This window comes from Typopeltis vanoorti, chromosome 10 (genome assembly GCF_054136105.1).
Source record: "Typopeltis vanoorti isolate ZY-2024b chromosome 10, IOZ_Tvanoo_1.0, whole genome shotgun sequence".
Lineage (NCBI taxonomy): Eukaryota > Metazoa > Arthropoda > Arachnida > Uropygi > Thelyphonidae > Typopeltis > Typopeltis vanoorti.
The window spans coordinates 119963344-119986958 of NC_143558.1; the positions used below are offsets into that span (position 1 = coordinate 119963344).

Below are 23615 nucleotides of genomic sequence, written 5' to 3' on the forward strand. Positions count from 1 at the left end.
GTAAATTAAGTGAAATGTTCTGTGCATAGAAACTGTTATTTCCTAAATTACCAATAATGATTATCATATATGATGAACATAAAGAATTTGGACTGTGTCACAAAATTTTTGAATTTTTACACTGCACCTTTGGCTAAGCTGAAAAGAAATTTCCCTTCCCTAGAAGTTCAGCCACAAGAAACAAGTTCTTTATGTTGAAATCACAATCTTATTGACAAGAGTATGGGTGATAATAATGAGCCATGGATCTTCATTTTGTTCTTCATTATAAGAATACAAGGCTGTGGAAAAAGTTCTTTGGGACATGTTCTGATCAGGATCTTCATTCATAATTTAATTTACCTTAACTTCGTTTTTTTTCCATTTGTTATCAAATATGTACCTTCAGTGCACTACAGGTTTGCAATCTTCTGTGAGTGGGATTTTTTGCATTTTTTGACATCTTATGAATTTCTAACTTTTCATATGGATTGGCAGTTGTTTTTTTTTAGTGGGGGGTTGGGAAACATGGAGGATGTTCATCACTTAACAAGGCAAATGGTTTCTTTTCATATTCTTCAGCGTTACTAGTGAACTTCAAGGGTCTGCCTTTGTCCACACATCTTCCTGTACATTACTGATACCTCACTAACTTCTATTTACTGATGGCACTTCACTCCATTCTTCCTTATTTAAGAAACCTTAGTGTTTGAAGTTTCTTCGTCTTCCATATCTTAATCAACGATATCCTTCTCATTCTCCAGTAGAGATTAAGGTTAATTTAGTGAACTTCATCTCATTTTATCCCCTAGTACTTTTGATAAGTATCAGATGTATAAGGGGGTGAAAAATTCCTTCCTTGGAACCTCTCTTTCCTGGAATAAATGCATCCACCTTCTCCAAAAAAACTTATCCTTTGCAGTTCAACAGTTTCCTACTTGTATGATTTCTAATACTGTAAATTACAAATTTGCTCATCCTTTTGATGCCATACTCACATTTGGATTAGTGTGTGCACCAAAAACTTCAAATAACTTCATACTTGTTCAGAAGAGCACACTTCACATGATAGAGGAAGCCTCTCACACAGACTGTCTGCAACTATTCTTCCACTTTTCTCTAAACATGCAGAAACATCAGCATTTGCTGGTCAACATTCATACAGAGTGCAGCTTGAAACTTACAAAATTTTTCATCCTCTTTCATTCCATCTGCTTCTGTTGGGAACAGCCTTCTCAAAGGACAAACTACAACTCCCAGCTTTTTAAGAATGATCTGCTGATTAGCAATTTTTTTCCTAACTACTTACGTGTGACACCTTTGCAGTTTAATATAGGTTTAGAAACCTGGGGGGGGGGGGAGTGGAATGGTCACTTAAACAGAATCATCTGTTTAAGCCTCTCACACAGATTAGCCAAACCAGAGTTTAACAACAAAAAAAAAAAAAAAAAAAAAAAAAAAAGTCAGGAAAAAATTAATTAGGATATTAGTAGTAGTTAATTGCATTTAGGTGTTTTAAAAGATTGAAATGTATCAAGTTTTCCTACAAATAATAGACAAATTTTGAGGATATACACCAGGAAGTGATAATGATAGTATATCAGACTTATTTGGAAGTGAGTCATTACTAACTTATTATCAAAAACATAACAGTGTGGGAAGAATATGTGCAAATGAAAAAGGATGTTTTCCCACACTTAATTTGTCTGGTCTGAAGGTTTGTAAAAGTTTTGAATCCAGATATTTTATAATTTTATTTTGTGCATTTTAACTGTATTTGTCTTTATGTGATACAAATGTGTATTTTTTTTGTTTTAATATGAAAGTATATGCATTTTATATAGGTAATGAATGCATGCTTTGAGGTTTTTATCACATGGGATGACGAGTATGATAAACTACAAGGCTTGCTAAGGGATATTGTGAAAAAGAAGCGGGATGAACATTTGAAAATGGTGTGGCGTGTTACTCCAGCTCACAAACGTCTTCAGGCTAGAATGGAACAGATGAGAAAGTAAGTCCAAATTATTATTATTATTAGAATATTATTAATATATTATAAGAGAGACCTCCAAGGAGTCAGGAACTCATTGAGGGAGACTGCATACTACATGCTCTAGCTGTCCTACCTGTTCTTGAATTCATTCACACTACCTACATTCACCACATTCAGTGACAATCTATTGAAATCATGCACCACTCTGAGAAAAAAAATATAGCTATTATCCCGACTCTTGACAGCATTCATTCTCAACCTCCAAAGATGCCCTTGCATCCTTTCCTCACTTTCCATGACTCTTTCAGAAGTTTGTCTCACATCATCTCACTTTCTCCTGTTTGCTAGTGTCTTTAGTATACAAATTCTCACTCTCTTCATTGTCAGTATTCCACAATCCTGATAGCATTTTTAACACTCTCCTTCATACTCTTTCATGGTATCAGAATTACCACAGAAACCAGACTTGCACATAATGGTAAGCGTGAGGTCTTATCAAGAGTTTGTAAAGAGGAAAAATGACTTCCTAATCTTTACATGTCAAAGTTTTCATTTCAGCATTGCAGTTATCCTCTGAGTTGTATTTGCATTCTTTGCTATATTGGCCTTTGAACTTCAACTTCCTATCTATTAAATCTCCAAGATCCTTAGCCAGATCAGTTTCTTCTTCTAGCATAATCCCACCAATCTAATATGAGACACTGGATATCTCATCATACTAAAGTGCATGACTTGACATTTACTAACATCGAACTGATAGCCATTTTCACATGCCCACAATTCCAGCCTATGTAAATCATTCTGCAGATTTGAATAGTACTGCATATCAGCCACATTTCCCCTACCTATCTTTGTGTCATCAGCAAATAGCTGTTTGTTGCATGTCAAATCCTGCCCAATGTCATTAATGTATAGACTGAATAACAATGAACCTAGGACTGATCCTTATGGCACACTATTGATTACCTTAAATCTTTCAGACTCGTATCTCCCCCATATACCACTTTTTGATATGTTAGTTAGCCATCCTATCAAGGCCAATATTTTATAATCCAATCCCATATTTTCCAATTTATGCAACAGTCTTCTATGTTGTACTCTGTCAAAAGCCTTAGCAAAATCCAAAAGTATCATGATGTATCCATTTCCTTTGTCTAACTCAATGGTAACATTATTGTAGAATGTGAGCAAGTTGCACAAACATGACTTTCCCTTAGTAATATTCATGCTGTTCATTGCAAAGCAGAGATTCTCTGTCAACTCATTTCTATATGGAAGCCCTAACCAAATTTTCCAAAAGCTTCATCATCATTCCAAAGATACTGATAGTTGATAATTGGATACATCAGTCTTTGCATCAACCTTGTGCATTGGAATTACCATACATTCTCTCCACTCTTGTGAAATATTTCTTGTTCTGAGACTGAAATTATATTGCCTGGTCAAAAGAATGTCCAGTTCAGCTGGACACTCTTTTAGCATATGTGTTGATATCCCATCATTCCCTATTCAGGCAATGACAATCAAGGAAAAGAAGGAGTAGCCATTCAACACAAAATATGAGGCTAATCTTCTTGAATGGCAGTCAGTCTCAAGTAGAGGAATGTGGGCAAATACGAGAATGGGGAACTGGACAATGAGACTTATTTGTGCCTATGGTCCCACAGAAGGTTCTACTAAGGTAGAAGTGGAGGAATTTTTTGAGGCTTTAGAGAAAGCAACTGACACAATCAAAAAGGAAAAGTCGGTCCTTGTTGGGGATCTAAATAGCAGAGTAGGAAGTGATTGTGAGACATACAAAAATATTTTGGGAAAATTTGGAGAAAAGAGCAAAGCTAATAATAATGGCAAATATCTGTTGGATTTCTGCTCAGGACATGGACTGGTTATTACTAACATAATGTGTTCACATAAAAATGTGCTCGAATTCACATGGAGAGAAGAGACCAGGAATAAGAAGAGTCGCATTGACAATGTTATTGTTGATAGTGATGTTTTCTTGCAGGACACCAGAGTGTACAGAGGATTTGAAATTGGAAGTAATCACCATTTAGTCTTGAACAAGATAAAATTGAATTTCTTTTGAAAAGCATAACATTTAAGAAAGTTTTAAACCAAATAAAAGTTAAACAGCTTTCAGATGTGAACTGTAGACTGAAATACACAAACATTATTCAAGAAAAAATGATAGTTTGAGAATAGTTACCAAACCTTGGAGATTCAGTGGCAAGCTCTGAAGAAGACACTGATTCAGCCAGAGAGGCATGTGGTGAGGTTGTCTGTAAGGATAGAAAAATCAGAACTTCATGGTGGACACAGGAAGTTAAAGAGGCAGTGAAAGAAATGAAGAAAGCATATCAAAAGTTCCTTGAAAATAAGACAGCATGTGCTCTTAGAGAATACAGAGACAAATGTAAGAAAACTAAATACTGTGTAAAACTAGCTAAACAAAAGTCATGGGAGGACTTTGGTAAGAACATAGAAAATAAATAGCAAGAAGGCGGCAAGATATTCTGGAGTTTGTTGAAGAACCTCAGAAATGAAGGAAAGAGTGCTGTAAAAAAAATTAGAGATGATAAAGGTGACATGAAAATAGGAGAAAAAGATATGCTTGAAATATGGAGTAATTACTTCGAAAAATTGCTAAATGAAACAAGCAGTGATGACAGCACAGTGGTAAAAAACACTGACCAGGCATGCAGTCAAGAATACACATCAATACTTGAAGTAGAAAAAACCATCAAAGCCTGAAATGTGGAAAGACAGCAGGAGTAGATGATATTCGACCAGAAATGCTGAAGTATGGAGGTATAAAAGTCTTACAGTTGTTGCACTGCACAGTTCATAAGGCCTGGACAGAGGGCTGAATTCCAGATGATTGGGGAAGAACTCTCATAGTACCTATAAGAAAAAGGGAAATAAAACAATGTGAGAATTATAGAGGTATTTCTCTACTGAGTGTTCCTGGTGAGATATATGCAAGTATACTTTAGAAATGGTTGAGAAAAATTTTGGAAGAGAAGCTTGGTTTAGCACAAGCTGGATTCAGGCCAAATAGAGGCTGTCAGGATCAGATTTTCACTTTACGACAGATAGTTGAGAAATCATGGGAACATAACAAAGATCTGTATTTATGTTTTGTAGATCTGGAAAAGGCATATGACAAGGTGCCAAGAGAGAAGCTATTCAAGACGCTACAGTTATATGCTGTCAATGGGGCATTATATCAAGCAATACTTATTCTTTATTTGAGTTGTAAGTCAGCAGTTAGAATTGAAGTACAGAAAGGTGGTTTAATGTTAAATCTGGTGTGAGACAAGGCTGTACATTATCCCCTCTGTTATTCATTATCTATATGGATCACATTATGAAGGAATGCGATATTAAATCAGATATCAAAATTGGAGATGTTAGTCTCAGATCTTTGCTTTATGCGGATAATGGTATACTTCTAAATAAATCCTTTACAAGTCTGCGAGATTCCCTGACTAAATTGAATAACTGTTGTAATAGATATGGTATGAAGGTCAGCAATAACAAGACAAAAAGACAATGAAAATAGGCAGAAGCTTTGAAAATATTAACTGCATTGTGAATGGAGAACCTATAGAACAAGTAAACATTTCAGCTACTTAGGATGATTTTTAGTGAAGATGGTAAATTAAATATGGAAATAGACAACTGAATAAATTTATATGGAATAAGAGAGAAATTAGCTAAAACACTAAATTAGCTGTATACAAGACATATTCAAGCTAATTTTAACTTATGTATCTGAGCGCTGGGTCAGAAGTAAAATACTTGGACAATGACTAGAGACCTCAGATATGAGAGTCCTGAAAAAGATTAGGGGAATGAACAGATGGCATCAATGGCAATATATTAAAACGAGGATATTAGGAAAGAACTTGACATTATTAGCATCCAGGAATGCATTAGCATAGCTAATCTCATGTGGTATGGTCACTTAAACAGAATGGGAAAGATTAACGAAGCAGGTGTTCTCTGCCAGGTTGGCAGGAAAAAGTCTCAGAGGATGACCGAGATATAGGTGGTTCGATACAGTAAAAAGTGCCTTAGAAGACAAATATAAGATCTGATAATGTTGGAGTCTTGACAAGTAACAGACTGATTTAGAGGAAAATTGTAGATAGGAAGTTAGGAATGATGTAATTTTTCATGTAGTACTATCATATCCTGTACACCCCTTGAGGATACATATCAGGAATTTGATGATAATGATGGTACTGTACAGAGTAAATGTATTATTTAATTAGGTTTGGTGTATTGACTGCTAAGATCGTGACAGTAAAATGAGTAGTGATTCAGATGTGGTTACCACACACACAAAAAAAAAGTTATCCATGTAATTCATTAGTGAGGGCATGCATTCAGTTGAACGTATGTTCATATTATTGTTTCTGATCATCTTGACTACAAAAAAAAGTTTGGCATTTCGGGTTCCAAAAGTATTTCATTGATGTTCATTAATTTTTTTTTAATGTCCCTTCCCCCTCAATGCATTTCATTTGCTACTGTGAGTGGCCAGTGTTGACAAATAATGGTGCCAATCATGGAATAAGAGCATGTTTGTTTTTGGATTGGCTTGACAGTGATTTCTTTTACACCAAAATAAATGCCTTTTGTACACCATCGCTGGGACTGGTGCATAATCTTTCTGCTAGTAGAAAGGCAATAAGAACCAAGGTTAACTTTTTTTTTTTTTGAATATTTACTTTAATAATTACTGTATTTGCCAGTGTATAAGACGCACTCCCTTTTTTGTACACATTTTTTAGGAAAAAAACTTTATCACTGAATATTATAATGAATTTACAGTATTTCAAATATAAAGTAATAAATAGGTCTACTTTCAACAAATACCTAAGCCCTGTTTCCATGTTGTTTAGCACACAATCACTTGTATGCAATATTGTAGCAATGGTGACGTTTTATAGCCATAATTTGCCAAGAAATTTAGAGAAAATTTAACGGCAGAAATTTATCATCGTTCACAACAATCTCTACAACAACTGGAAAGTTTAAACAAACAGGAACACAGCTGTGATTGTCAATGACAGCGCATGTGCATCCACTGAACTCTACTTAACTGGAATGCTCTCACACACCGCAAGGAAGCAAGAAAGAAATCACGTAACTCGGAAGAAAGAAAATTTCCAGAAATGAAAGTAATAGAAAAAACTGAATATCGGCATATAAGACGCACCCTGTTTTTCAGACCTATTTTCAAAGAATAAAAAGTGCACCTTATATGCCGGCAAATATGGTACCTATTGAATGTTATTAACAGAATTATTAACAAAGTGATTAATAAATGCAAATATTTTATCAAGTGATGAATTTAATCAGCTAATCCTGGTAGATTTGTAGTTTTCTCTTGAAAATGGCAAATCAAAACATGTAAACATTTTCCTGTTTTCTTTGTGTATTACATGTATATAAATCCTGAGTTTACATGAGACAAGTCATATTCTGAATTTAAAATGTAACTAGAGAAAATAGTTAATAGAATTTGTGGCATAAATAATTTTGTGTGGAATTCATGTAACAAACCATATTATATGTCTACTTGCTCATTCATAGTCCATTATATCAATCACAATTGTATCATTCCAATTTGTTCAGATTTCGAAGGCAACATGAGCAGTTGCGTACAGTGATTGTTCGTGTTTTAAGACCAGCATTAGCACCACGGCCAACACAGCCTATTGTTTCTCCTGTGGATGATCAGCAAGAGAATAAAACTGATACATTTGATGCAGCTGATGTAAATGCTATTGAGGTGGGTAGCTAGTTGTCTATTTTATGTATTTTTTTAAACAAATTATTCAAATACTTATTAGATGCAGTGTATATTTCAGTTCTGTTTTGGCATTTAGTTATAGTTGGAGAACATTTAAATGTTTGTGTTAGTCTAACCATGTTACATTGGCAGAGCATTGAATTATGAGTGCTTTCATTCAGAATGCAACATGATCAGTCTGTTCCATTATAATTTTACATGTAGCACCATATGCTAGTATAGCAGTGTAGTTTTGTATATATTAGTGCAAATCAGTAAAGTTGCAGCATGGAAGAATGTAAGTTTCAGATACACCTTGTTATTTGCTTATAGCCCACACATTCTGTGCAAAACAATTCCTTGTTGATGAACTTGAAAAGAATATCAAAAGCAGATGCTTATGATGAGTAAAGGTGTAATTTGCATGGGTTAATCATTAGGTGATGGTGCCACAGTGTCACAGAATAGTGCAGGATTAATATTCCAAATACTGTGCACATGCACTCTATGTATAGAAGTTTGAGTTGCATGTATAGACTTACAATATATTCCTGTCAATGTCCTTCATTGAGGAGGGAGGATGTTATATGTATATAAGCTCACAATATACACCCTACTCACTGAAAATGATAATTCAAAATGATTGAAGTCAGTAATATTTCTATGCTTTTGTGTTTGGCAAATCCTACATGCAACCTTTTTAAGAAATTATTATTTAATTTCTAGTTTAGTTTCATACATTTTCATGTACTTCCTCAGATTAAAAAACAAATAGGAAAAAAAAAAAGGAAGAGATTTTTGAATTAACACCTGTTATTATTCAAATTAAACTTGAACTAGATGTTGAAAATCATAGTGAGATGAAAATGGAGATATTGACAATGAAGCTTATTTGTGCTTATGGTTCTAAAAAATGGAAGAAATTAGAGTCATTAGAATAGGCAGCTGACATAAAGAAAATGGAAAAAGTAGTCCATGTGGAGATTAAAAATGGATATTATATTGAAAAGAACAGTATGTAAGAAAGTTTTAAAAAGAATTAAAGTTGAGCAGCTTTTACACGTAAATTGTAGACTCAAGTATACAAACATCATTGAAGAAAAAATGATGCAGTTTGAAAACGAGAATGAAATCATGGAGTCTCAATTGCAAACCCTGAAGATGGCTGTTGTCTCTAAGGATAGAAAAATAATCCCAATGGCAAAGTTAAAGAAGCAGTTCTGGAAAAAAAGTAGTATACCAAAAGTTCCTAGTTGGCAGATGCAGGAATTTAATGCAGAAAAAATGTAAGAGATCTAAACTATGTGTAAAAGTAGCTAAACAAGTCATGGGAAGACATTACTAAGAATTCATAAAATATCAGGAATGTGGCAAAATATTCTGGAGGCTATTGAAAAAGCTTAGAAGTGGAGAAAAAAGTACTGTAAAAGGAATAAAAGATAAAGGTGACATGAAAAACTGAAGATAAGGATATCTTGGTTGTCTGAATGACTTTGAAAGACTTAAATCTGAAACAAGCAATGAGAGAATTGTAGTAGAAAATTTTCAAGTAAATGCAAACTGGAGTACATATCAGTATTTGAGGCAGAAAAATCAGGAACTTGAAAAATATGGAAACAGCTGGAGTCGATGATATTCAAATATGGAGGTATAAAAGTTTTGCATTGGTTATACTGCATAATTCACAGGGCCTGATATCAGAAGGTTGAATTCCAGATGATTGGAATGTAGCTGTCATGGTACTTATCTGTAAAAAATGGAATAAAATTGAATGTGAGAATTACAGAGGAATTTCTCTACTAAGTATTTCAGGTAAGATTTATGCAAGCATACTTGAAATGAGGCTGAGAAAAATTGCAAAATTTAAATTAGAAGAACAAGCTGGATTCAGGCCAAACAGAGGTTGTCAGGATAACATTTTCACTTTACGACAAATTTTTTGTTCAGAAATCATGGGAGTATGATGAGGATCTGTATTTATGTTTTGTAGATCTGGAAAAGGCATATGACTGACAAGGTGTCCAAGAACAAGCTTTTCAAAACAATATAGTTATTAGGTAAATGGAACATTATACAGGACATTACATATATTTAAGTTGTAAGTCAGCAGTTAGAATTGAAGGAAATACAAGACGATGGTTTGATGTAAAATGAGGGATGAGATAAAGATGCACATTATCTCCACTCTTATTCATCATCTATATGGATCACATTATGAAAGAAGGTGGTATTAGGTCTATTAGAATTGGAGATGTCAAACTTGCTTTGTGCAGATGATGTTGTACTGCTAAACACATTTAGTGCAAGTTGCCAGGATTCTGAGCCAAATTGAATAACTGATATAATAAATTTGGCATGAAAATCAGCAATAAAAAGACCAAAACTATGAAAATAGGCAGAAACAATGAACACATCAAGTACATTCTGAATGGAGATCCTATAGAACAAGTAAAATATTTCAGTTCTTTAGGCAGTTTTTAGTGAAGATGTAAGTTAAATCTGAAAATAGATAACAGAATAAGGACAGGCAATATGGTTGTAGCTAGCTGAATAAATTTATATGTAATAAGAGATTAATTTGCCAAAACACCAAACTAGCAGTATGCAAGATAGTGTTCAAACCAATTTTAAGTTATGGCTCTGAGAGTTGGGTAAGAAATAAGACACTTGATCAAAGATTAGACTAGATATGAGTTTTCTGAGGAAAATGAGGGGAGTGAACAGATGGCATCAATGGCAGAATCATATTAAAAATGAAGATATTAGTAAGGAACTTGACATTGTTAGCATTTAAGAATGTGTCAGCAGAGCTAATCTAAAGGTGGTATGGACACTTAAATAGAATGGGTGAGGAAAGGTTAGCAAAACAAATGTTTGATGCCAAGATGGCAGGAATGAGACTCAGAGGAATGAGACTTCTGACTGAATCAATCCAACAAGACCAAGTCTTGTTGGATTGATTCAGTCAGAAGTGCCTTAGAAGCATAGAATGTTAGGTATGACAATATTGGATTGCTTACAATATTGTCATACCTAACAAAAGGAATAGACTAATTTGGATGAAAACTGTGGATAGGAGATGAATAACATTGCAGACTTAATCATGTAGTGCTGTCATAGTAGTCCGATCACCCTCAAAGGGTGATCGGACTACTATGACAACATGGTGGTAGTAAACTCCCAACAGGAATGAAGTCACGAATACATATGCATACTTGAAGTAGAAAAAGTCATCAAGAAAAACCTGAAATGTGGAAAGGTAGCTTAGATTAGATGAAATTTGACCTGAAATGCTCAAATATGGAAGTATAAAAGTTTTACAGTAGCTGCATTGCACAATTCAAAAGGCCTGGTCCCAGGATTGTATCTCAGATGATTGGAGTAGAGCTCTCATGGTACCATATGTGAAAAACAAAATGAAACTTAATGTGAGAATTACAGAGGTATTTCCCTTCTGTTAGGAACAGATTTTTGGGAATTTAACAAGGATTTGTGTTTAAGTTTATTGATCTGGGAAAGGCATATGACATGGTGCCAAGAGGCAAGTTCTTCAAAACGGCGCAGATACACAGATTAGATGTGATACTATATTAAGCAATAAGTCAGCAGTTAGAATTGAAGGAGGTACAGGAAGATGGTATGATGTTAAATCGGGTGTGCTTCAAGGGTGCATATTATCTTTACTGTTATTTATTATTTATATGGATCACATTATGAAGGAATGTTGTATTAGACCTGATATCAAAATTGGTGATGTAAATCTTAGTTCTTTACTTTGTGCAGATGATGATGATGATATATGTCTGAATAAATCCAGTACAAATCGGCAATATTATCTGACTAAATTGAATAATAACTAGTGTGGTAAATTTGGTATGAAAATCATCAATAAAAAGACAGAAACAATGAAAATAGACAGCAACATTTAAAACATTAACTATATCCTGAATGGAGAACCTATAGAACAAGTAAAACAGTTCAGCTATTTAGGCGGGTTTTAGCAAAGATTGTAAATTAAATATGGAAATATACAATTGAATCAGTAAAGCTTGTATGATAGGAAGTTGGTTGAATAAATTTATGTGGAATAAGAAAGAAATTAGTCAAAACACTAAATTAACTGTATACATAAGACTGTGTTCAAACCAGTTCTAACTTATGGATCTGAGAGCTGGGTTAGAAATACCCCACTTGATGAAAGACTGGAGTCTTCTATTAGAGTTCTGAGAAAGATTAGTAGATTGAACAGATGGCATCAATTGCAGTATCACATTAAAAATGAGGATACTAGGAAAGAACTTGCTATTGTTATAGTTTGCCCACCGATTAGAGGTCCCTCGACACTTCTGCGCATGTCAGAAAAAGGAGAATCCATTCCGATAATAGGGTAATCAATCTGTCTTCTGAGATGTGTTTGTTTATTATTACAGGTTGGAAAATTTAGCTTTTCTTTTACGAACATTGTAGTTTTTAAATAACTATTTTGCTTGTATAACAGTTGGAAAAATGTACGTAGAATATTAACAAAATTAAAAAAGGTATAGCATAAAACAAAAATTTAACAAAGTTTATTTTTAAGAAAGTTTTCTATAAAATAAAAATAATTATACAGAAAAATAGAAATTTATTCAAATGAACTTAGATATTCTAAACTTACAGTTGAGAGAATTGAGACACTTTAATATCCTAAACCGATTAATTATTTATGCATTGTTGCGACTCTTTTAACAAACCCATGCAAAAAAAGGTTGGAAAAAATACCATTATCAAATCCTTTTAATCTTCATAGTCATCTGAATCGGTGTCTGAATCGCCATCACTTTCACTTAAACTGATCACCAAAGATTCGCATAATTCTTCGATAATTCCGTCTCTGTCCCATTACATATTTTCCAATGAGGTGACATGAAAGCAATATTTTCCCCAGTTTTGAACTGTAATACTTTCAATCGCCTGTTCTGAAAACTGAAAAAGTTTCCACCTGTCAATATCTCCAGTTATGTTGGGATGGCGAATGAAACTTTTCACTTCTGCCCAAACATACTCAATAGCATTAATATCAAAATGATATGGTGGTAGCCTCAAAGCTAGAAATCCATGCTCTTTGAGCATTGTGTTGAATTTAAATAGTTTAGTTGCGGGCGAGTTTCTTTCGACCAAATTAAGCAATTCGATTTTTCTCATATCTGGGGAATGAGAAATGTTATTTACAGAGAGCCAATCCATAAGAACTTGCTTTTTATTAGACCAATTAGGAACTTTGTTCGATCGAATAGAGTGATATGAAGCATTATCAATTATAACAACAGAATTTTTATTAAGGTTTGGAATCAGTTTTTCTTCTGCCCACTTTTCGAAGATCGTAGAATTCATTTGCCTATGGTAATTGGCTTTGTATAGTAAGTTTGAATTCGGCAAAAAACCCATTTCTCCACCCGCACACATAATTATTATGCGCTGCGAGGCATTTCTGGTTTGTAGCACTCCACATTCTTCTTTAGACTGCACCAACATTTTCCATAATTTAAATTACTATCAATTCACGTTTCATCTAGATACACAATCGGTTTTTTCTCCTCCCTGAAACGTCTTATTGCTCTCAAATACTGCGTTCTAGATAAAACAATGTCACTTCACTCCATAATAAGTTTCCTCTTATTCTGGGACTTTTTAAAACAAAATCCAATTTCATGAAGTATTTTCTTTAAAGTTTCTCTTTTCCAAGGAAAATTAATTTTTTCTTTAAGCACAGGAATCAATTTCGGAACAGTTGGCACTCTCTTCTCGACCACATAAAATTCGTGAATGGTTCTTCTTATAACGTCTACATCAAAATCATTCAAAGCTACGGTTTCGATGGTTTTCTTTACTCTGGCACTTTTTTTTTTAGGAAATTTAAATTTTGGCTTACCTTCACCTTTTGATTCCCTACGAATTCTTTTGACAGTCGACCCCAATACGCCCGCACTTGCACGTTTTATGACTTGAGAAAGGGGAACAAGGAGACGATTCTTTTTTGCAGAATGTCAGCACATTATTCAATATTCTTTTGCAAGATCTACTGAAATGTTTAACAACAGAACTTGTTGACTCTACTGGATTCATCATACAAATTAATAATAAAAAAATAATGCAAAAAAGTGACAACAAAAATCAAGCTAGTACTAGTACAGCGACAGACAAGAAAGCACGTGATTTCGCATGTTGGCGACCAATTCGTACATCCTTCATTTCTTTCTCCCCTTCAGCATGAATCGATTATTCTTGGCAAAATGCCAAGGAGAGATCTACAAACGGTGGGCGAACTATAGCAGTATAACTAATCTCAGGTGGTATGGTCATTTAAATAGAATAGAAGAGGAAATATTAGCAAAACAAATGTTCTTTGCCAGGTTAGCAGGAAAAGACCAAGTAATACCAAAATGTAGATTGATTGATATAGTAAAAAGTGCCTTAAAAGGCAGAAATATAAGAGCTGATATTGTTATATAGTCTTGACAGATAGCAGATTAATTTGGAGGAAAATTGTTGACGAAAGTTAGTAATGGTGTAACTTTTTCATGTGTCATCAGTTATCCTGTATATCCCCTGAGGGTACGTATAAGGAATTTGATGATTTATTAAATTTTCTGGAATGTATCTTTAACACGATACACTAGTTTTATTAAAACACTTCTGTGTGTATTTTCCTGTTTTATTTTAAAAGTAATTTTACATATGCTTACATTGATATCCTAAAATGTTTTTAATCTAAATTATTTAAAACTGAACAGTGCTTCTAGCATTACAAATCTTATGCAAAAATCATAATTCCTAAAATTTATTTAGGAAGTGAATTTAGCATATGAAAATGTGAAAGAAGTAGATGGCTTGGACATTTCAAAGGAAGGCACAGAAGCCTGGGAAGCTGCTCTGAAAAGGTAACTTTTCGATACAAAAGATGGAATTTTCATTAATGACAAACTTGAATTTACAGTATTATAGATAATTTGTGATTAGTACATTAATACAGATAGGAATTTTTAAAATTTGTAATTTTTATGGAAGAATTTACTTTTAAAAAATCAAGTACAAGTGTTGAATGATGAGCAAAAAAAAAACCACCATTTGGTAAATATGGTAGCTAATAGCTTTAGCTGAAATAAAGTGCTTCCCCATCACACATTCTTTCCTGGCAGGTAAAATTAAAAGGATATGAAAAGAAACCTAAACATTATTTACTGATATTTATACTTCATTGGTTGATAATGTTTTTTGGAATAATAACAGAAAACTAAGTATATAACATTCAATTTATTAAGAAAAAAATTATTGTACAAGTATATAAGAAATAAGTAAAATGTATATGATAATTCTTAAATTTTATGTAGCAAATATGTTAACAATGGACATAATTAAAAGTGTAAATTTCACTAAATAACTAAACTTATTTATATACTTCATAAACAAGTAAAAATTATTTTTTAATGCACCACATTTGTATATCATGTGTTACATATCACATGAAGATGTGTGTGTGTATACACACATACACAGTTGTCCATAAGTCATGAAGGGGTTTAAAATATGAATAAGTCATAACTAATAAAAAAAAAACTCCAGATTCTGTATTTCATTATAACAGAAAAATAATTAAATAACAAAGTTATTGAATGTTCAAATCCCTTTGTGACTTATTTTGTGTGTGTGTGTGTGTGTGTGTGTGTCATGAAGATCAACCTAAAGAAGACTGGAGTTTTTTTCAGTAGCTGTGTACAGCCTTATTACAGGAAATAAAAAGACTTAAAGTTGAATTAGTGAAACAAGATGGCCTAACATGGGAAAACTAGAGAAAGATGGATTTACATTTGTATATTCTGGTGGAGAGAAGCATGAATATTGAGTGGGTTTCATGATTAAGAAAGGCATCTTTAAATGTGTAATGGGGCTGTGACCCATAAACAAAAGAATAATACTTATTAAATTAGCCGCAAAGCCTTTTAACATCATAATTATCCAGGTTTATGCCCTACGATGAATCACAATGATGAAGAAATAGAAGATTTTTATAATAACTTACAAAAATCTATAGAATATGTAGAATCAAATGAGATACTCATAGTGATGGGTGACTTGAATGCAAAGGTTGGAGAAGGGGAAGAAAATCCAGGTGTTGGAAAATTTGGACTAGGCGACAGAAATGAAAGAGGTGAGAGATTGATACAATTCTGCATTCAAAACAACTTGTGCATAATGAATACTTTCTTTCAACATCCAAAGCACAGACTGTATACTTGGACAAACCCAGATAACTCTATAAGAAACCAAATAGATTTCATAATGATAAATAATAGATACAAAAATAATATAACCAACATAAAAACATACCCAGGTGCTGATATAGGTTCAGACCATAACCCTGTTATGTCCACTTTAAAAATTAAACTAAAAAACATTTCTAAAAACAATCATACTGAAAGACTTGACTTCACTGCTCTGAATATACCTGACAACATAATGGTGTTTAACTCAGAAATTAGGAAGAAATTAGATCATGTAGGATATAAAACAGAAGACGATATACTTTGTAACACAGAGGAAATTGAAAACAGGTGGTCAAATTTTAGAAGTGCAATATATAAGATAGCTAACGAGGTTATTCCAAAAATTAAATACAATTAGAAAAAACCCTGGATAACTGAATCAGTACTAGAACTTATGAACGAAAGACGAAAAAAGAAAAGTACACAACAATATAGAATACTCAGTAAAATTATAAAAAATGAATGCAGGAAGGCTAAAGACAAGTGGCTAAATGAAAAATGTAAAGAAATAGAGGAATCAGACAAGAAATACAACACTAAAGAAATGCATAAATCAATCCAAGCCCTGACAAATAAAAAGAAAAATTTCAACCATAATCCTCGTATAAAAGATCAAAATGAAAAAATGCTACTAGAAACACAAGATATCATAAAAAGATGGAAAGAATATGGAAAAGAACTGTTTGACTCTGATCTCACAGACGTGAGACTGTTTGACTCTGATCTCACAGATATACAAAATATAGATGGTGAACCAATTATATATGAAGAAATAGAATACGCTCTAAGCCAAATGAAAACAGGTAAAACACCAGCCCTGATCAGATCCCTATTGAATTGTTAAGAAAGTAAATGAAAACACACTTAATGACCTAAAGGTTATTTTTAATAACATCTATGATTCAGGATACATCCCTGATGATCTAAGGAAATCCATCTTTGTCACTATTCCCAAAATTCCAAGAACTTTTGAATGTACAGAATATAGACTAATAAGTTTAACAAGCCATGTTACAAAATTACTACTGAGAATAATCCTAGAAAGAATAAAAGGCACTTTGTCAGTAGAAATAGAAGACACTCAATCAGGTTTTCAAAAAGACAAAGGTACAAGAGAAGGAATCTTCAATTTGAAAACATTATGTGAAAGAAGCCTTGACAACCAGAAAAGCATATATCTTTTTTTTATTGATTACATCAAAGCATTTGATTCAATAGATCACAAGAAATTAATACATATCCTACAGAATAATGGGTTAAAAGGAAAAGAACTACATATAATTACAAATATATACTGGAATCAAGTGGCCTCAATAAGATATAAAAATACATATTCTGGCAACTTTGAAATCAAAAAAGGAGTAAGGCAAGGATGTGTCTTACCACGCTTACTGTACAATATATATAGTGAGCAAGTTTTTAAAAATATTTCAGAACTGAAGGATGTAAAAGTCGGAGGTAGGAACTTCAACAACTTCAGGTATGCAGATGACAGTTCTTATAGCTGAATCTGAAGATGATCTGCAAAACTTAATGACAGAAATTTACAACAGAAGCTTAGACATGGGACTAATTATTAACCTAAAGAAAACAAAGTGCATGATTATATCAAAAGAACCAATAAATAAGAAACTGAACATAACTGTTAACAAAAAGAAAATTGAACAGGTTCAGTCTTTTATATATTTGGGACAAATGTTTACAGACAGAGGAAATTCCCTTAAAGAAAGAGAGATAGCAAGAAAAGCCTTTACTGATATGAAAACTGTTCTAACATCCAGAGACATTAATATAAACACAAGAAAAAGATTAATAAAATGCTATATCTGGTCAAGCCTTCTCTACAACAGTGAAACTTGGACTCTAAATAAAGAAGCAGAGAAAAAATTAGAAGCTTTCGAAATGTGGACCATCAGAAGAATGTTGAAAATACCATGGACAGAAAATGAAAAACAAAGATGTTTTAAAGAAAGCAAAAATGAAAAGAACATTAATGAAAATAATTAAAGAGTGAAAACTTAAATATTTTGGACATTTAACCAGACAAGAAGGCATTCAGAAATGAATATTAGAAGGGAAATTGGATGGAAAAAGAGGGAGAGGTAGACCCAGGAGAATGTGGTTTGAAGACATTAAGGACTGACTGGCTTGAATTACCAAAAATGTTCAAGAGCAGCAAAAGAAAGAAAAAGGTTCCATGACATGGTTGCCAACCTCCTTCTAGGAGATGACACTTGAAGAAGAATGTACAGCCAGAAATAAAAATCAATCATGAAATTAAACAGTGAATTATTGCATATACTTAGGACAACAGATATCGATCGTTAAAATATGGAAGAAATTAAGATGCACATAGCTTGAGTGGAAAGCATTTGAAAATTATAGTCAAAATCAAAAGCCAATTACAATTATTTGTGAAAAAGAAAGTTTTTAACCAAATATATTCCTCCTATATTGACATATGGCTGTGAAGCATGCACACTAAATGCAAAGGAAACTCAAAAATTAAGAACAAAATTTAGCATGGAAAGAAGTAGGCTTGATATCACAAGATGATCACAAAAGGAATACATGGATAAGAAATGAAACCAATCTATCATAGAAAGAGTGAAAGTTTGAAGTAGCAGTGGACTAGTTATATTGCTTGAAGATGAGATCGACGATGGACAAAGAAGTACTGGATTGGATACCAAGGGAGGAACAATGGCCATGATACGAATTGCAGATTGATATTGGATTCGCAGGTGTTGACATGGGGAAGAAAAGTTTTGACAGACAATTTTGAAGTAATCTTGGGAAGGCCTTCATCCATCAGTGGATTGACAATGGCTGATTTATAAATAATTTTTATTTTATATATATATACAGTTAACCCTGTTGACCTACAGCTGACAGCAGGGTTTGAACTGCACTGGTCCACTTTTATGCAATTTAAAAAAAAAAATATATTGGAAAATTTTTTGGAGATTTGCGGCAATTTGAAAAACTCGCAGATGAACTGCGTTGCTTAGAAATACTGAAAAAATTAAGAAAAAGTTAAGTATGTCATGAATGCATCATTTACTACTATAAAGTATACATAAATCTATTATAAAAAGTTAAAATTTATTAAAACTTATTCATGTTTCGAGAGAAACATAAACAAATTTAAAGATGCAGTATTAAACCATAACTGCATAAAATTAACTGTTATTTACTTAATTAAATTAATTTGCATAAAATAAAATTTTTATAATGATTCATTTGTTAGTGTATAGGCTAGGCTACTGCGAAGCAATCGTATCAATTGCACTAGGCTACTATAAAGCAATCATACTGCTGCTGCTTTGTTATCAGTGCATGAATCGTTATATCTGTAAATAAATATGAATAATTTCTCTTTTCACAATACCTTTTCATTTTTGATGTCTAGTGTTAGTAATACGTATACATCTACGGTGTTTCATATCACATAGACAGTATTGATGCAGGTACTGACAGACATACAATTCATCTTGTAAACAGACCACGTAAATTTACAGCGTCAATAAATACAGTTCATTTCTGTAAATGAATTTTCACTTCCATATGATTTTCTGTAATAACATTTTCTTTTCTCTAGCTTACTTATTGTAAGAATATAGTGTATAATATACAAACTATGTGTTAATCGACTGTTTATATTATCAGTAAGGCTTCCGGTCAACAGTAGGCTATTAGTAGTTAAATTTTTGGGGAGTCAAAAGTTATATGTGGATTGTCAAACAATGTGAGGGGTCAGGCCCACAACCCTCATGTTGTTCGAGGGTCAATTGTGTGTGTATAGATTTTATTTTATTTTCTTTGACAAATTTCAAGCTGTCAAAATGTAACATTCTTACATCCAACCTTTCTTTCCTGTAGAAAATGTTCACAATGAAGCTTTTTGTGCATCGTACCCACAAAAAGTTGTCAACTACATTAGTGTAATGGTTGGGTTAGAGGTGATTATTTTTTACATTTTCTTAAAATCCTGTTGTAAAGAACAAATGAACTTGGTCTTCACTAAATAAGGTGGTGGAATTACTGGGTTATGAAATTCATCACATACTTTGATAGACATTCACAAAAATCCATGTCTGCAGTGGGATTTGAACCTACTGCCTCTTGGCTGACTAGGCCACCATTTATTCTTTTAACAAAAAAAAAAGAAAAAGAAAAAAAAGTTTCAAATTTATCACTGTTTAGTACCAGCAGAATCCACTTCAGTCTTAATATTTATACACTGATGTCTAAAATCTAAGAACAAACACTATTTCTGAAAATTATGACCACAAATTCATACAAAGCTGCTTGTGGCAATTATATAACTGATGATTTTGAGTAGGAAACAGGGACACATTCAGATTTTCAAATTGTGCAGAAAGGGGTCACGTAATAGCACTTAACAGGATAAAAGGCAAAAGGCTGCGCTAATTGTATTGTGTTTGAAGGAAGTTCTTTTCATGAAGGCGAAAAGTTGAAAGCCTTGTAATGTCTCAGAGACATCATCTAGATTTTACACACAATTATTGGAAAGCTTTAAAATTACTGTAATTCTAGAATTGCTATAAAATTCCAAACTCTATCTATTACCAGAGAGCTTGGAATTTTACATAGTGTTGAATCCATTCTCTGGGCAGCATTTCTGATGAATGGAATGTGTTCTAGACTTTTGCTAAGAGGTCGCCCTTGGTCTACCATGGAGCACGAAGAGAGATTTTTAGTTATAACAGCAAAATGTAATTGACAGACTATGGCAGGTCATCTTGCAAAGTTGGCTCCATTCAAGCACAGGTACGCTGATATCTTGACAATTGTGGCAAGATGTCTGCAACAAGTAGGCCTATATACCCGAAGACTGATATTCTGCATCCCTTTATCCACAGCTCATCGTAGAGCTTGTTTCAATGGTGTTGTATACATAAACATTGGATAAGACACCAATGGGCTATTGTACTCTATACAGATGAGTCATTTCAGTCTTGCCTTCCATTCTAGATGACACTTGATCTGGCATGAAAGTGGTACACCTTACCATTGCAGTAATGTTCTTGAAAGGGATAGATACAGCAATGTGGTCATGATGTGGGGAGGCATTATGCTTAATTGATGCACAGAGTTACAGGTGCTTGAAAATGAGATTATTATTGGTGAACGATATTGCAACAAAGTCTTCATTGTCATGTTCAATTGTTCTGTGGTGTTGTAGGCGAAGTGTTCATTTTTATGGATGACAGTACCACATCGTTCATAAGTAGTGGAGATACTTCTGGAGACTTAGGATGTTAATCGAATTGAGTGGCCATCACACATCCCAGATCTCAATCCCATAGAACATATTAGGGATGCAATAGGGAGATGCATTGCTGCTTGAAATTTTTCTCCAGAAAACAAACGAGACCTTATCCTTGCTCGAAGGAGGAGTGAGCCAGTTTGCATAAAGAACTTCTGAACCACTTGGTGCTAAGTATGGTACAGCATTGTAAGGGCTGCATTGCAGTTCAGGGTGGACATATTCCATACTGAAATGTCTCTCTGCATAGTTTTTTTGTAAGCAGTGTACATTAATTTCTTAACTACGTCATTAGGAAATTTGTGACTTTTGCCAAAAACGTATTGCAATTCAATTTGTATGAAATTTATAAACACATTTTTTGTGTAATATAATTTCTTAGTATGTTGGCAATAAATTTATGTCCACATTTGGCTGTAGTCAAAAAAATTTTCTTATTTCATAATGCCTACTGTTAAAAGCAAGGATGGTGGTAGTGAAGCCCAATGATGACAGAGTATTGTTGAGCATATCCGATACAGTGTAGGTGTAGGCGCCAATAAATCCAGTGATGCTTTCAAGTGTCATAGTTGTAGACTTTGGTGTCTGTGACCTCACAGACACCAAGAGGCCTTCTGTGCAATGTTTGTTGCTAATGGCTACATGCTCAGTGCATAAAAATCAATGAATCAGCATACAAACTTCTTGTGAACCTGAATCAGCCTTTTTTCTGCCCACTGTGCTTCACTTCAGTGAAACAGTTCCTTAGCCTAGAAAAATGCATTGAAAGTTTAGAGCAGTGCCTCACTGTTATTGACCAAACTGCAAAATCACATCAATTGAAACTAAGCTAGAACAGAACCATGACCAGCACATAGATAATAAATCATCTGCCACTGATACCAGCCAGCTCTGTAGCCTTAGCATGTCAACTGTGCAAGACTTGATTGAGGCCAAAAACAAAAAAAATAAGCTATTCCTCAACTTCTACACTGAAAGTGACAATACACTGAAGGAAGGCTCACCAAACTAATGGAAAAATCCAGTTTTGACTGCAGGAAAATCGCCATATGGCACCACTTTTGACCTACGAACAAAAGAAGTGACCGAGAACTTTCTGTGACTGGTGAAAGTAATCTTTGATACAATGGCGAGTACATCACAACTAATGTGAACAACCTTAGTAATTTCTCCCCAGTCACGTATACAATCCTGATCTAATCTTACTTTTATCCTGCTCAAACAAGGTTGTCTTCACAAACAACTGGAAGAAAAATGAAAAAAGTGGCAACAAAGCATGGTACATAGACTAGAATTCTAGTGCAGAAATCAAGCAGTGTCAGTAACCAACTTGAACACCAAAGTACAAGTACTGCATAGGGAATGTGTATGACCCACTCGGTCAGCAACAAACTCCGAGGCTTTCAGCTTTCACATCTACTTGACAAAGTAGTCTCTGCTCTAACCTCGACAGTATGCACTTTCCACTTCAGTCTGCAAAACCTCACATTTTTTTGACAGAAACCCAGTTTTTAGACTCTGCAAACACTACTCATCTGAACCCCCAGTATTCCCCAAATAAGACTATTTGACTCACTTTGGCTCAAGGACGAGTTTGGACATACATTTGCACTGACACCATGCAGAGAGAGAGAGAGCATTCAATTTAGAATCTCCCAATCACGATCTACTTTGACTGAAAATCTCTTTCCCCCCCTGTCAAATTCATTTGCTGTCTGCATTGCTCTCCCAATGCCATCAACTACTCAGAGCTCTTTAATTTCCTCTTTGTGAAAGTCTATGTCCTTCAGTCAAACTCTCCTAGTAGTGAGATTATCTTCCTTGGTGATTTCAATGTACAAAGTACCACATGGCTTTCCTTCTCCAGTTGCACAGACCAAGCAGCTAGAGATGCTTAGACATTTGCCATCACAAATTACCTTATGTAAATTGTTCACATACCCACTAGAGTACCAGATATTCCTAACCACTCTTCAAACACTCTGGATCTCTTTCTCACTAATGATCCCACCAAATATACTGTGAAGGTTGTATCTTCTTTAGGTAACTCAGACCACCACCTAGTGCTTACCTCTTCCCCCACCAAACAACAATTACTCAACTATTCTCAACCAAGAGTCACCTGGTATTATAAGAACACCAAGTGGGATGACCTTGAAGATTTCTATGCCTCATTCGCATGATAAGATTCATTCTATTGGTCTTCCAACACCAGTATATGCACTGAACGCATCACTGAAG

At 33.8% G+C, this 23615-nt stretch overlaps 1 protein-coding gene across 1 annotated transcript in view; it reads left to right on the forward strand.

The window, feature by feature from the left end:
• Dhc64C (dynein heavy chain, cytoplasmic) overlaps window positions 1–23615 on the forward strand; it is a 1087706-nt gene that overhangs the window by 105568 nt on the left and 958523 nt on the right. The window contains exons 8-10 of the mRNA XM_090398628.1: window positions 1824–1993; window positions 7622–7778; window positions 14607–14698. Coding sequence (XP_090254754.1) covers window positions 1824–1993; window positions 7622–7778; window positions 14607–14698 — 419 coding nt within the window. The remainder of the gene's footprint in view (window positions 1–1823; window positions 1994–7621; window positions 7779–14606; window positions 14699–23615) is intronic.